At 45.8% G+C, this 15,794-nt stretch overlaps 1 protein-coding gene across 7 annotated transcripts in view; it reads left to right on the top strand.

The window, feature by feature from the left end:
- Nucleotides 1-9,169, top strand: part of LOC140909646 (butyrophilin subfamily 1 member A1) — a 52,759-nt gene extending 43,590 nt beyond the window's left edge. For all 7 annotated transcript variants that reach the window (XM_073339448.2, XM_073339444.2, XM_073339443.2 and 4 more), the window contains 5 exons: nt 493-513; nt 5,685-5,705; nt 6,383-6,403; nt 6,509-6,535; nt 8,418-9,169. In XM_073339448.2, coding sequence (XP_073195549.1) covers nt 493-513; nt 5,685-5,705; nt 6,383-6,403; nt 6,509-6,535; nt 8,418-8,923 — 596 coding nt within the window. In that variant the 3' untranslated portion in view covers nt 8,924-9,169. The remainder of the gene's footprint in view (nt 1-492; nt 514-5,684; nt 5,706-6,382; nt 6,404-6,508; nt 6,536-8,417) is intronic.
- Nucleotides 9,170-15,794: the final 6,625 nt, after the last annotated feature.

The raw sequence follows: 15,794 nt of genomic DNA, 5'->3' as shown, positions 1-15,794 counted from the left end.
CGCCCTGCTCCTACCCTGCAAGTCTCTGCAGTGCACCCCAGAGATCCCCAAGGATGGCAGGAGTTTGCCTCACATGGACAGGCATAGGGTGGAGGCAAGTGTACGTTACAGTGACCCTTCACTCTGTCACTCACTGGGATGTCAATGAGGTGAAGGTGTTTTTCACATCCTCCTAAGTTTATAACATAACCTTTATGTAGATGGTGGCTGGGGCAGAGTGGCTGGGAAAAGGTCAGTATCAGAAGCAGAATTTCCAGCCTTTCTGACATCTTAAACTTGTGTTTTGGTAAATTTCTTCACTAGAACATTATTTTATGGTTTGTTTTAACCACAGCCTCAAGTTCTTAAAGTTAACAGCATTTTCCATTTGGGATAATTGTCTTTCCATTGACTTTTATGGGACTGAGGTAGGCCCTGAGCCCGAACTCTTATGGAATTATTTATGTGATGTGCTATTGAGAAACCTACAATACATTCTGTTCTTGTTTTTAGGGAAACTCGTTGATGACCTTGGTAAGTGTCATAACCCTCTCCCTGTTATAAACCTTGTTCCACAGGGGGATGCAACTTCCCTGATCCACATACCCACCTGACCTGACATTACACATCCCCCAACTCCCTCTGTCTTCCTTGCCCAAGTCTCCCTCTGCCCTTCAACTTTCAGATGGTCTCCGCCAGCTGCCTGACTCTGCCTCTACACTCTCACTCGTGAGTCGCATCCTGGCCCATGACTCTTACTTGCCTTTCCACATTGCCATGACCCCCACAATCATTTCCCACCACCTCACCAACATTGACCCTTGCCAACTCCATGCACACCCACGTCCCTACACTTACACAAAACAAGGATATTCCAACACAAAACCATTTGTTTCCAGTTAAGCTTGAGCATTTCTATATAAATTCCAAAGCTGAGATCATAACATTCTGGCACTAACACAGAATGAGATCAGGGTCACGTTGAAGGATCACATTTAGTATCAGAGACAAGTGTGCTGGAGAACCAGTGCCAAGATTTCAGTTCTCTACTCACAAGCTTTACTCCTATATTGACTTCTTGCTAGAGTTCAATTTGTTTGGGTGACTAAGTATGGTTTTCAGTAGTTTTATTTTTTAGTATTTTTAAAAGTGGAACCATAAGTTTTAATTTCCACAATTATAAAAGTTTGAGAGTTTAAAATACTTTCTTTTTTGACTTTTTTTTGGGGGGTGGGAAGGCTGGTGGCACCTCTGCTCAGCATGGAGTTCAGGCTTAAAAAGAGTTTGGGGAAGTTTTGTGTTTGTTGTAATGTTCTTTGAAATGTGCCCTACAGAATGGTATGCAAGATATAAGGAAGGGCATATTTGCACTTTTTGACAAATTAGAGAAAAACAAGCTCATAGGGTGATGCTCTCATCATAATTTTGAAAGAACGCATCAAAATTCATCTACTTACAAAGACATAAAATAAAGCAACAACTAAATCTACATTAAGATATTGTAGCTTCTGATTGATTGTATTCTGGCCTCCAGAGTGAGGTCTATCCATGTCACACTGTCAGTCAATCTCTTTAATAATCACAGCGCAGCTACATTAAATTACAGTCTGAATTATCCTCAGGTACCTGACAGCATGAGATTGCATATTTTTCCCTTTTTTTTCTTTAAATCAGAAATGGAGAGCGAGAGAGGTAAACGTTTCGGGCCAGTGACAATGTGTTAGCAATTGTATGTAAATGTCTCCAAAGGAGGGGGGAAAATGAGAGTTTGTCTCTTTTTCTCTGGATGATGTGGTTAATGGGATGAGGGATCATGGAAGATCTCTTCTACTGATGCAACAACCTCATGATCCTGCCTAGCTATAGCAGCAGACCCCACTGCACGGCTGCAGCTGCTGCAAACCCAGCTCTGTCAGCAGCAGGAACAGTTCATGGGCTGGCAGATAGAGGTGCAATTGGCTGAGCAAGAAAGGACTCACCAGCGGAGAGAAGGTCTCCTGTGGCAGTTCACAGATCTGTCCTGGATGGAAATTTAAAGACCACCGGGGGGGTGTCTCTTGGGTGTTTGAGGCCCAAACTGGCCTGGAAGATGACGTGGAGGATTTTCTAAACACAGCCAGCAAGGCTGCCAACCTCATTGGGAGGAGAGGGGCTGGGCCATCTTGGTGATGCCCTTCTCCACGGTTGAAGCCCAGTCATATCCCTCCCTGACTCTGTCAGCAAAGGCACCATGAATGGTCTGGGCTGAACCTTTTCCTCTTGGAGTCTGTCGACAGACTACAAGTAGCCCAGTGATTCCTAGACATAGCTATTTCCTGAGTTAAACCTTGAGTTTAGGACAATGAAAGAGATTATGGACACACAGTCCTGCAACAATTAGGGCTGGTCAAAGAATTTGTAACTGAAGAATTTTCCAACAAAAGATGAAGTTTCATTTAAATGTTTTGATGAAATTTTCAATAGGAAAAAGATGAAATGTGACGTCAAACAACGTCAAAATGTTTTGTTTTGACATCATCGTTTTAATTCATTTTGTTTTGACTTTTATATTATATTAAAATATTATTTTTAAATTATATTGTATTTATATAATACGTATAGTATTATGTCTGTGCTCCACATTTAATATTTTAATGTAATATACAGGTATAAATGAAATAACTGAACACAAGCAACTTGAAATCAAACATTTTAACACTATGAAACAAAAGGTGTCTGTACTGTTGAACCAAAATACTTTGATGCTCCTAATAAGAACATAAGAACAGCCTATACTGTGTCAGACCAATGATCCAGACCAAGCCCCATATCCTGTCTTTCAACTGTGGCTAGTTCCAGATGCTTCCGAGGAAGTGAAGAGAACAGGGCAATATATTGAGTGATACAGCCCCTGTCATCCGGTCCCAGCTTCTAGCAGTCAGAGATTAAGGGACACCCAAAGCATGGGGTTGTGTGCCTGACCATCTTGGCGAATAGACATTGATGGACCTGTCCTCCATGAACTTATCTAAACCAAAATGGAACCAGAGTGCTGGCACTTAAAATTAAAAAGGTCGTTGAGCAGTTTTTAAACTAAGGGCTGGGGGGAAGCTGACAGGTGTGGAGGAGCACGTCCTTCGGACAGCGACATCCCTTAGGGGAGAATCTTTTAATGGAGATTCTCTATGTCCTAGTAAGGAGGAGAGGATGGAAGATGATAAAATACAGGTAGGATCTGATGAGAAACAGTCAAATGAAAAAAAATCCCGTTCAATTACATCATGTAATGGGAGACAGCTAAAAAGTGACAAGTTTTTCAAGTACTTATATACCAGTGCTAGCTGTCTAAATAATAAGATGGGTGAACTAGAGTGCCTCATATTAAATGAGTATATTGATATAATAGGCATCACAGAAGCTTGGTGGAATGAAGATAATGAATGGGACACTGTAATACCAGGGTACAAAATATATTGGAAGGACAGAGCAGTCATGCTGGTGAGGGAGTGGCACTATATGTGAAAGAAAGGATACTTCAAGTCTGCAGTACCATCTACAACATTCTTTCGCCTCCTGTTCTTGTGCTACAGATAACCCAGTGTTTACCCCTTTTTCCAGTACACCCCCATGGGGGACACCACTATTTACCTCTCTCCATTCTGAAAACTGACCATTTATTCCTATCCTTTGTTTCCTATCTTTTAACCAGTTACCAATCCATGAGAGGACCTTCCCTCTTATCCCATGACTGCTTACTTTGATTAAGAGCCTTTGGTGAGGGACCTTGTCAAAGGCTTTCTGAAAATCTAAATACACTTATCTACTGGATCCTCCTTGTCTACATGCTTGTTGACCCCCTCAAAGAATTCTAGTAGATTGGTGAGGCATGATTTCCCTTTACAAAAACCATGTTGACTCTTCCCCAACAAATTATGTTCATCTGTGTGTCTGACAATTTTGTTCTTTACTATAGCTTCAACCAGTTTGCCCTATACTGAAGTCAGACTTACCAGCCTGCAATTGCTGGGGTCACCTCTGGAGGCCTTTTCAAAAATTGGCATCACATTAGCTATCCTCCAGTCATTTGGACACCAGTTCAACAGCCTGAACCCACCCCTGGATACTCTGGCCAACCTCCAGAGGGAAGTCCTGGACTTTCTTCTGGCTGGGGAAGCACTAGGTCTCTGAAGGTATTGTGAGCCTCCCTCTGGAAGAGGGAGGGCACAGCATAGGTTGCATTCACAACAAAGTCCATGCTTTCCACTTGAGGCCCTGTAGAATCTCCTTTATACTGAGCATAGTCTGACATGGAGCACACCTTCCTCAGCCACCTCCAAAGGCTCTGATATGACTGGCTGCTGTTTTATCTCCATCCAAGTGGTCTCCCTCAAGATCTCTCAAGGTTGCTGGTCTTTCACAAGAACCTCCTCAGGACCTGGAAGTTGATCTCTGCAGCCAGGTCCATTGTAGTCACTGAGTGTGTAGGCCTTCTTGCTGAACCCCAGTTCATGGACATGTTGCTGATGTGGTTTTCAGACTCCCCTGATGTTTTTTATTGTGGTGAGATGGAGGCCCTGGCACATGCATACCTACAGTGCATCAGGTTGCAGTCCCTTTTCTGCCTCCTCCAGAACCTCTTGTTGAGGTTCTGGTTGCACTTTTCCCTGTACCTTTTTATTTATGCATTTCCTATCCTTGGCTCCATGAAGTTGTGGAACCTCCTCCTCAACCTCCTGTTGGCCATATATTAACCAGGGAGGAGGGGTTAGATGGAGGAGTTCCCTGCGACTAAGACTGTGGGACTCAATTTTGTGCACTTGTCAATTCACATCTCTCGGCAGAATTCCTCTGCACGGTATCAGCTAGCTTCCTGGACTCTTTTGAGGAGCAGTGTGCACTTTCCAATGTTCTCTGCTCCATGTCTTCCCTCTGGAACCCTGATTGTAAACCTGTGACCCGCACTTCCATTCCTGTTTTTTCAGTTGTTGTTCCCCAGAATCAATTGATCCATGTTTTTTTTTCTGGTCCTGGAGGCCCTTTTGGTTTACATGGGGATTGAATAGGCCTGTGTATGGAATGAGACAAGGGTTCTGTGAAAAAACTACTATGTGATCATTTCATTAAAGACTGTATGAGTATGCAGAAGGGGCCTGAATTAAAGTTGTACAAGGAAACTTAATTCTGGCATTTTCTAATTTTGAGTGCTTGACCTGGCAACCTAAATAACATTATTTCAACATAAAAAGAAAAGGAGTACTTGTGGCACCTTAGAGACTAACCAATTTATTTGAGCATAAGCTTTCGTGAGCTACAGATCACTTCATTATATCAACATAGTTTGTCAATAGGTTCATAGGTTTTTAGTTTTAAAAAAATCTGTAATTAAGATGTCTTCAGCTCACATCATTAAATTTGCATCCCAGCCCTTTAATATTGTAGTATGTCCCGCTACCATTTGAGCTAAAGGACTACTTACATTAGATGACAGCAGGTGTAAGCTGCTATTCCACCCATGGAATAGCTATTGGACCAGTCCTGTACATCCTCCTGATCTATATATCTATATAGATATAGAGATATACTTCTATAGTTTGTTTTGAAAATATTAACCTTCCCTTAAAGTTAACTAAGTTTTCAGTTTCAGTAGCTAGGTAAATGTGTATTCATCGAACAAGAGCTCTTTTGTAATTTGTTATGTATTAATTTATTTTTATTTGTTTTTTTAGTAAAGCTCCAGTTTGAGCTTGGTAAGTTCCTTTTATCTTTAGTATAAACTGTGCAAGAAATGTTATCATACTCAGAATTTTCTGTAGTATCTGGCTGATGAATCTTGCCCATATGCTCAGGGTTTAGCTGATCGCGATATTTGGGGTTGGGAAGAAATTTTCCTCCAGGGCAGATTGGAAGAGGCCCTGGAGGTTTTTTGCCTCCCTCTGTAGCATGGGGCACAGGTCACTTGCTGGAGGATTCTCTGCTCCTTGAAGTCTTTAAACTACGATTTGAGGACTTCAATAGCACAGATATAGGTGTGAGGTTTTGTTTTTTTTTGTAGGAGTGGTGGGTGAAATTCTGTGGCCTGCGTTGTGCAGGAGGTCAGACTAGATGATCATAATGGTCCCTTCTGACCTAAATATCTATGAATCTGTCTGTGTTCAGTAGAGTTCTCATCTCTATTCCTCCAGTGAAACAGCTATTGGAGGAGTTCTACGCATCCTCTTATCTATCTGTCTGTCTGTCTCTATACTAGACTATACAGTTTGTTTTGATAATATTAACCTTAACTTAAAGTTAACTAAGTTTTCGGTTTCAGTTTCTAAGTAAAGGAATTCTTTATGAGCAAAACCATTATCAAAATACGGACTTACTTGAACAAGAGCTTCTTTGTAATTTATTAGATATTAATTTCTTTTTATTTGTTTTTTAGACGAGCTCAAGACTGATCTTTGTAAGTTCCTTTTATCTTTAGTCTAAACTCTGTAAAAATTGTTGTCATACTCAGACTATCTGTGTTCAGGGGAGTTCTCATCTCTATGCTTGTGCTTGTTTTCAGGTTGGAGAAAAACTCAAGTATATCGAGGTAAATAAAGCTGATGTTTTACCAATGTCAAAATCTGACCTGACCCCAATAGTTCTCTGCTTCCCCCTCTTTTACAGTGAATGAGTCTCACGTGAAAAGTAAAGGATTAAAAATAGTAATTTCAGTGGGGATGGGAAGAGACAGATGGTTCCCTAGGTTTTTTATAGACTAGGGATGTGCCCCTTTACTAAAGCGGTGAGTAGTGAGGGGATATTTTTCCCTAGACATTATGGACCTAATTCTCCACTGAATTTAGCCATGCATTTTTGGGTTAGTCCTTGTTTTATGCCGAATATTGACCCTGTATTGACATTATCTAATCATTAAGTTGCTGAATATTTTCTTCCTAGTAGCAAGATATCTATAACTATAGTTATGGCCCTACCAAATTCACGCCCATGAAAAACACACCACAGACTGTGAAATCTCATCTTCCCCTGTGAAAACTGGTCTTTTGTGTGCTTTTACCCTATACTCTACAGATTTCATGGTGGAGACCAGTGTTTCTCAAATTGGGGGTCCTGACCGAAAAGGGAGTTGCAGAGGGGTCACAAGATTATTTTAGGGGGATTGCGGTATTGCCACCCTTACTTCTCCTGTGCCTTCAGATCTGGGTGGCCAGAGAGTGGCAACTGCTAACTGAGGGCCCAGCTCTGCAGACAGCAGCGCAGAAGTAAGAGTGGCAATACCATATCATGCCATCTGCCCCCAAGCAGAACTGAGGTACTAAGTGTTTTGACTAAGTCACTTAAGCATTTTGAAACCTCCTGGGATCTTAACTTCATTCTCTGGGCCTAGTAGATTTTTGAGTTTGCCGACCTGGTAACTGGAACCAAAATAACTCAGTCAGTTTGATATCACATCCTTAGTTATTTTGATGCAAATCTGTGTGTGTATGCCCATGAAGAATGCCAGAGCTGTTACAACCATAGCTGCAATATTTTGTGAAGCTTCATGTGTGAAATGTCTACAAATTATTTCTTGTGCTAATTTGCGTATTTACAAATAATGTGCACCTGGCCAATACAATCTTCCCCAAAAAATGGCAGCGGTAGGCAGCTCTGGAATGGTGCCAGAACACTCCAGAGTGGCATTCAAGCCCTTTTTTTTGAATGAGGTTTTAGTGCCACAGAAACCCCATTCTTCCCCCAAAGCCGGGCAGGGATCCCTTTACCTCTGCGCAGGCCAAAGGGTCCTGGCAGGAGTGTAGTGATACGCCCACTCCTCGTTTGCTGCCTGTGAGCAAATGCCAGGACCAGTGTCAGCAGAGTACCAAAGGAGAAGAGACAGCAAGGGAGGAGAGAGGCAGAGGCAGCTAAGTCACAGGACCTCCTCTTCAGCCTCCTCCTGGTGCTGGCCAAGACAGCATCCATCATGCCAGGAGGCGGAAGCTGGACGGGGGTGGTGCTCTGTGACTGTGTGACCTATTTACTCTCCCTTGTCTGATCACACCTCTGGCCAGTGTCCACTGACTTCTGAGAGGCCTGTGGCGGGTGGGGGCTGGGGGGGTGCGGGCAGGGGTTCTCTGCTTGGTGTCCCCCTCCAGATCCCTCATATTTTAGCTCACTCCTGCTCCTGGTTTCTCTTTTGTTGTCCCAGGTACTCAACTGTGGCCTGGGCTTAGTGGTTCCTCTCCGTTAGTTGAGTGGATGGGCCTTAGTTCTGGGTGGGCCTAGACCCGGCCATCCCAGACCTGCAAACAGCACAGCAGCAGATCCAGGTACCTGGGCGGAGGGAGCTGCAGTTAATCCTTGGCCAGCTCTAGTAGTGTCAGCTCCTGGCAGCAAGACAGAAAATTAGGGGCTGTCCTGGCCAGAGCAGGGCTGCTAAGTCCTCCCCCAGAGCTGAGCTCTGCCTCTGATGCTCTGATTCTCTTTTCCAGAAGTGAAGGTGACTCTGGATCCATCCACAGCTAATCCTGGTCTGAAGCTGTCTAAGGACCTGAAGACTGTGACATGGCAATCCAAACCTCAGGTTCTGTGTGAGAATCTCAAGAGATTTGACCAAGTTTTCTGTGTGCTGGGCTCTGAGGGATTCACTTCAGGGAGAATTTACTGGGAAGTGGAGGAGATGGGGAGAATCTGGGTCATAGGGGTCGCCAGAGAGTCTGTGAGGAGGAAAGAACAAATCAAATTTACCCCCGAGGAGGGGATCTGGGGGCTAGAACAGACCAGGGATCACTACTCACTTCTCACCGCCCCTGAGAGCCCCCTGCCACTGAGTGAGCCACCCAAGAAGGTACGGATCTATGTAAACTATGAAACTGAGCAAGTGACATTTTTCAACCCAGATAATGGTGATCTGATTGCCAGACTTACAGCTTCTTTCACTGGGGAGAAAATATTCCCCTTCTTCTGGGTCTGTTCCCACCTCACACTAGCCACCTGAGACATTTGGAGATCAGGTGGGTAGGTGTGTGTGTGTGAGCGGCGGGGGTTGGGGGGGAGTTGGTTTCTAGTGCTACTTTTCATAGAATCATAGATCTGGAAGGGACCTTGAGAGATCTAGTAGCAACTTAGCTACTTACTTTGTTGTGTCTGTTATTCCTTGAAACCACTTAAATCCTACTTTTTATACTTAATAAAATCACTTTTGTTTATCAATAAACCCAGAGTAAGTGATTAATACCTGGGGGAGCAAAGAGCTGTGCATATCTCTCTATCAGTGACATAGAGGGTGAACAATTTACAAATTTACCCTGTATCAGCTTTATACAGAGTAAAACGGATTTATTTGGGGTTTGGATCCCATTGGGAACTGGGTGTCTGGGTGCTGGAGAAGTAACCCGCTGAGCTGTTTTTGGTTAAAGTCTGCAGCTTTGGATGGTGGCCCAGACCCTGAGTCTGGGTTGCAGCAGGCTAGCATGTCTGGCTCAACAAGGCAGGGTTCTGGAGTCCCAGGCTGGCAGGGAAAACGGGCTCAGAGGTAATTGCAGTACCTCAGGTGAGAGTCCCAAGGGGATCTCTGTGACTAAACCTGTCACAGGGGCCACTCACATGTTCCTGAAATACCATACATTCTGGCACTTCCAGGAATGGCATGAGCCTGCCCCTGCCTGTGCGACCTCATACGCATGGTGCGTGTAAGGTCAAGCTACCTGTGGGGTGTCATTTGGAAGAGTGCACTACCCTGCACTTGCCAGTGTGACCTTGCATGCCCGCGGGGGCGGAGTGCCATGCTCTTCAAAATGACGTCCTCTGTTGTGTATCGGACCAAAAAAGGGGGACAATCCGGTATAAAAGTGGATATGTGGCCTCCTTCAGAGATGTCGAGGGGTTTGCAATCCAGCGTGCTCCCAGATGCCTTCCACTTAGCCCTCTGACATTATATAAGCACCTCGAAGGCACAGCACAACTACAATGCCAATTACACAATTCCCAGCCTTCTGCAGTCTCGGATGCAAATGGCAAACTCAAAGAGCAGATACTGCACAGTCAAATATCCCGATCTAGCCTTCCTCATGCACACAGCACTTACCATCGCTGAAGAATCTCCAGGAGGGTAAGTCTGAAATGCATGTAAAAATGATACCACCCTCTTGGGAATAAGAACAATAACAACTTGTCAGTTTTTTCCTAGTCCCTGAGTCACAGCAAGCTCAGTGGCCACACTCTCAAGGACAGGCCTCTATCAGTGCTGACTGGCTGTCTAGCCTGAGTGGGAAAAAAAAGTTGAAATGTTTGTGGACCTCATTGCAGAGTTCCCTACCCGCCTACCACGAATACCTGAAAACAGTGGAGAAGTGGAGGTGGAATTTGGAGACCGACAGGGAAACAGACAGGGATCTTTCCAGGGAGATCGTTACAGTGGCCAAAGACAAGGTGGCAATTGCCAGGGACAGTGTCGCCATGGCCAAAGACAGCTTGGAAAAATATAGGGAGAGGCACAGGCAGCTCCTGGAGGCAATTCAAAGCCAAAGTGCCCTGTTGCAGCACATGCTGCTGGTAGGACCCAATGAGCATGTCTCTGCACCTCAGCCTCCCACCCACTGCTAATATTTTCTCCCTTACTCTCCCCAATATTCGGCAAAATACCAAATGCCACTATAATCTTTGACGTACTTTTTTCTCCTGCCTCCAACCTATTCTGCAAACAGCACCATCTTCCTTTAAAACGGACAGACACACACTCCACTGTCACTCTGCAATTACTGAGGCAACAGTTAAACAGTTCTTTCCTTTTGTCCATGTGGCCTGTGAATGGCCTCATGAGCCAGGGAAGCCGGGAATAAGATGGGTCTCCCAGGATAACTGGAGCAATCTTCAAACCTTTAACGTCCATAGTGATCCTGGGGGCAAATGTCCTTTATTCTTTAAAATGAATAGAGCTGAGTTCTGGCAGATCCTATCATCATGGACCCTTTCAGAGCACCGTGCATTTATATTTGTAAACAAGCTATGGTGTTCAAAGAGCCCTTGGAGCACCTTGGAGAAATACCCCTTTCTGTTTCTAAACTCTGAATTCGACTCTGTGGGAGAGGGGAAGCGGGGGGTGCAAATAGGAGGCAGTTTCCCCAATCCAGCTTGGGAACCACCTGCACACAAATTATCCCTGACCTTTAAAGGACTATCCAAGCCCGTCCCATGCCTGCTCCCCTTGGAGTCTCTCTTCTGGCTGAGCACAGGTTGCCCTTATATCTCTCAGGAGGCCTGGGTCCTAGTCATATGCTGCTTCTTGTCATGTGACCCCCACACTTATTCCCTTCACCCTAGGGAGCTGCATAACCTGGGCTAGGTGCAGTTCAGCTCCAACCCCTTTCCTGGCCATGTCACCCTGGGTCAGGTTGGAACTGGAAACCTGTGGGCTAACAGTAACTGTTTGCTCTCAAAGGTGCTGAAGACACAATGGAAGAGGAAATCCTTTGGCCTGGATTTAAATCATTCCAACTGAAAGTGAATGAGAGAAAATAGGTCCAGAGTTATCTTCCTAGCAGCAGAAAATGTAGAGATTGACAGATGTTAAGGTAGGAAAGGACCATTATGTGCATCGAGTGGCACCTCCTGTATAACTCAGGCCCTAGAATGTCACCAAGTGGTTCCTTCCGCCAACCATAACATGGGACTGAGCAAGACCACGTCTTTTGGAATGACATCCACGTGCATTAGAGCCAGCTGGCTAACAGAAAATCTTTCTTCTGCAGTGACGTGGGGTTAAGGGACATGGAGGAAAAGCCAAGGAGGCTGTGACCAAAGTTAGAGCAGCGAGGCCAGGATAAGCGGGGCTAGGTCCCAGGACTGGCTATCAGAAGACCTGCCATTTTCTATTCCTGCTTTTGGGCTTATGAGTGAGTCTCTTCACTGCTAGGTGCCTCGGTTTCCCCAACTATCAAATAGAGCTAATCAAGGTTTTGTTGGTTCTCCCTATGTTAGAGGGTGGGAAACCGAGACACCATTGGGACCTGTCTACACTACAGGCCTGTAGTGCATTTGTAAGCTGTTGAACCCCACATGTTTTTCAGAGCCAATGGACAACACAGGTCTTAAAGGTGTGTTTGTTCTGTGCTTCTCCCCTAAGTACCAGCAGGGCTGGACGGCCTTTTCTCACTGTGCTGTGGGGAGCAGGTCCTGGGTACTAAGGCTCTGAAGAAGCTCTCAAGGACAAATTTTTTAAAATAATTTTTATCAGTGATTTGGGAGTAAACATACAATCCCTGCTGATAAGACTGGTGGGTGACAAAATACTGGCAGAGTGGTAATTACTGATGAGGAGAGGGCAGTGATACAGAGCGATCTGGCTCATTTGGTAAACTGGACCCATTCAAAGCAAAGAAATTTGACCAGAGCCAAATGCAAGGTCCTGTAGCTAGCAACAGGGCATGCCGGTCACACCTCCAGAATGGTGAAGTGTGTCGAGGAAAGCAGTGACTCTGAAAGGGTTTTCGGGGCCATAGTGGAGAAGCCTGTCAACATGAGCTCCCAGTGTGATGCTGAGGTGAACAGGGCTAAAGCCATCATTAGACGTAGGAGCAGAGCCGTGAGCAGGATAGGGAGGTGACACAGCATCAGTAAGCCCTGGTCTACCCTAGGAGTTGAGGTCGAATTTAGCAGCATTAAATCGATTTAACCCTGCACCTGTCCACACGACGAAGCCCTTTTTTTCAACTTAAAGGGCTCTTAAAATTGATTTCCTTACTCCACCCCCGACAAGGGCATTAGCGCTGAAATCGGCCTTGCTGGGTCAAATTTGGGGTACTGTGGACACAATTAGACAGTATTGGCCTCTGTAAGGTATCCCAGAGTGCTCCATTGTGACCGTTCTGGACAGCACGCTCAACTCAGTTGCACTGGCCAGGTAGACAGGAAAAGGCCCGCGAACTTTTGAATTTCAGTTTCCTGTTTGGCCAGCTTGGCAAGCTGAAGGTGACCATGCAGAGCTCATCAGCAGAGGTGACCATGCAGAGCTCATCAGCAGAGGTGACCATGATGGAGTCCCAGAATCGCAGAAGAGCTCCAGCATGGACCGAACGGGACGTACGGGATCTGATCGCTGTATGGGGAGAGGAATCTGTGCTATCAGAACTACGTTCCAGTTTTCGAAATGCCAAAACATTTTTCAAAATCTCCCAGAGCATGAAGGACAGAGGCCATCACAGGGACCCGAAGCAGTGCCGCGTGAAACTTAAGGAGCTGAGGCAAGCCTACTAGAAAACCAGAGAGGCGAACGGCCGCTCCGGGTCAGAGCCCCAAACATGCTACTTCTATGATGAGCTGCATGCCATTCTAGGGGGTTCAACCACCACTACCCCAGCCGTGTTGTCTGACTCGTTCAATGGAGATGGAGGCAACACGGAAGCAGGTTTTGGTGATGAAGAAGATGATGATGATGAGGTTGTAGATAGCTTACAGCAAGCAAGCGGAGAAACCAGTTTTCCCGACAGCCAGGAACTGTTTCTCACCCTGGACCTGGAGCTAGTCCCCCCCAAACCCACCCAAGGCTGCCTCCCGGACCTACCAGGCAGAGAAGGGACCTCTGGGAATTAAAATCAACAAAGGGGGTGGCTTTGCGAGAAACAGAATGGCCCCCTCAAGGATAGAACTCAAAACTGGGTTTAGCAGGCCGTTGATTTCACGGAGGGAGGGAGGAGAAAATGAATACAAAGCAAATCTGGTCTATTTCTTGTTTTGAGCCACTTCATCTCTCTTTATACATCTTGCTGGCAGCAGACTGTGCAGTACGACCGCTAGCCATCATCATCTCCTGGGTGCTCGGCAGAGGATGGTGCAGTATGACTGCTGGACATCATCTACTGGCTGCTGATTAAAAGACAGTGCACTGCTGGTAGGACTGAATCGCCATGAAACGAAACTTAAAAGGGAAATGACCTGGCTGAGTCACTCCCATATTTGCCTAGGCGCCCCTGACCTCATCGAGGTCGGTTAAAAGTGCACCCAGGACTACGCTGACGACGGCTATCAGTCATACTGCACTGTCTGCTGCCAAAAGGCAATAAACTGCTGCTGTGTAGCAATGCATTACCACATCTGCCAGCACCCAGGAGACATACGGTGATGGTTAGCTGAGCGGGCTCCATGCTTGCTGTGATCTGGCATCTGCACAGGTAACTCAAGAAAAAAGGCACAAAACGATTGTCTGCCCTTGCTTTCACGGAAGGAGGGAGGGAAGGGGGGCCTGACGATATGTACCCAGAACCACCCGCCACAATGTTTTAGTCCCAGCAGGCACTGGGATTTCTACCCAGAATTCAAATGGGCAGCGGAGACTGCGGGAACTGTGGGATAGCTACCCACAGTGCAATGCTCCGGAAGTGGATGGTTGCCTCGGTACTGTGGACACACTCTGCCGATTACATGCACTTAGAACATTTGTGTGGGGACCCACACAATCAACTGTATAAAAACGCTTTCTACAAAACCAACTTCTATAAATTCGACCTAATTTTGTAGTGTAGACATACCCTGGAATACGGTTTTGGTGTTCTCATTTGAAAAAGATGTTGAGACCTTGGAGCTGGGGCAGCAAAGAGCCACCAAATGTTCTGAGGGCTGGAGAAAAATGCCTTCTAGTGAGCTATTGAAAGAGCTCAACCTGTTTAGATTATTGAAAGAAGAGTATGAAGGGGTTCGTTAATCTAGCAGAGCACGGCATCACAAGACCCAATGGCTGGAAGGTGAAAAGAGAAAAATTCATATTACAAATAAGGAACAAATATTCAACAGCGAGGATGATTCACCTCAGGAACTAGCTACCAAGGAAAGTGGTGGATTCTCCATCTCTTGATGTCATTTAATGAAGACTAGATGCCTTTCTGGAACGTGTTTGCCCCGACAGGAGCTATTGTGGTCTATAGGAGGCCTGTGATATGCAGGGGGTCAGATGAGATGCTGTAATGGCCTCTTCTGGCCATACAGTCTCCTAATCTCTGAAAAACTGAGAGTAGCATTGGGAGCAGCGTCTGATGTTTTACTGTCTAGCCAGCTTGCTTCCCCGAATGAACCCTCATTGAGTGGGGTGATCCACAGTGTAGTAGTATCTCAAACCTCCAAAGTGTCTGGCCTGCGTCAGGACATTAGCTGTGCAGGGGAGGGGTGGGTGTGGCAGTGAGATCACAAAGGCCTTTTGCAGGGGCTCAGGCTATTGGTCAAAGGTGATGGGGAGGTGATAACCTCACAGAGAGATGCTGACATCATCCAGACAGGAGAGGGGTGCAGGTCCAGGGAAAAGTCAAGAGATCCCCATGGCTTTGTTTCAGCAAGTTTCCTACTCAAGGTATCTTTTTGAGGACTGAGAGAGTATTAGGGTTCACGTTCGTGAGCGCGAGGAGGAACCTCTTTGGAGTTTTCTCCTTTCCTTTTACAGATTTTACGAGAAAACTGATGTCCCTGTTGAGAAGGTAAGAGCCTCTGAGAGGTTTGGAACCTGTTCAATCTGATCCATCTGGTGCCAGGTTAATTCTAGGCATGGAAAACACTAGTTTAAGGTGGCAGAATTTTATTTCCCACCTAGGATTTTGTCCCTTAAAATCACTGGGGACATTAGGGTGTGTCCTTTTGGTTTTACCTTTTCCTCCATCCCTCCCTCCTTTCTCTTCATCTCTTACTTCTTTTGTCCTTTCCCCAGTTCCCCATCGCATTACTAGGAGAGGAGTGTGTGTATGTGTGTCGGGGGGTTCTCTGCAGCTCTCATTGTGGGATGTCCACCCAAAAACGTGGGGCTGAAATAGTGCTCGGAAAGCGATCCCCACCAGTGACCGGGGCCATCCTTTGGGCTCTCTGGTGAGAACCCGCAGCCTCCCGCCCTT

Source organism: Lepidochelys kempii, chromosome 3 (assembly GCF_965140285.1).
Source record: "Lepidochelys kempii isolate rLepKem1 chromosome 3, rLepKem1.hap1, whole genome shotgun sequence".
NCBI lineage: Eukaryota > Metazoa > Chordata > Testudines > Cheloniidae > Lepidochelys > Lepidochelys kempii.
The sequence above is the reverse complement of the archived record's forward strand: the minus strand, read 5'-3'. Positions and strand labels throughout refer to the sequence as shown.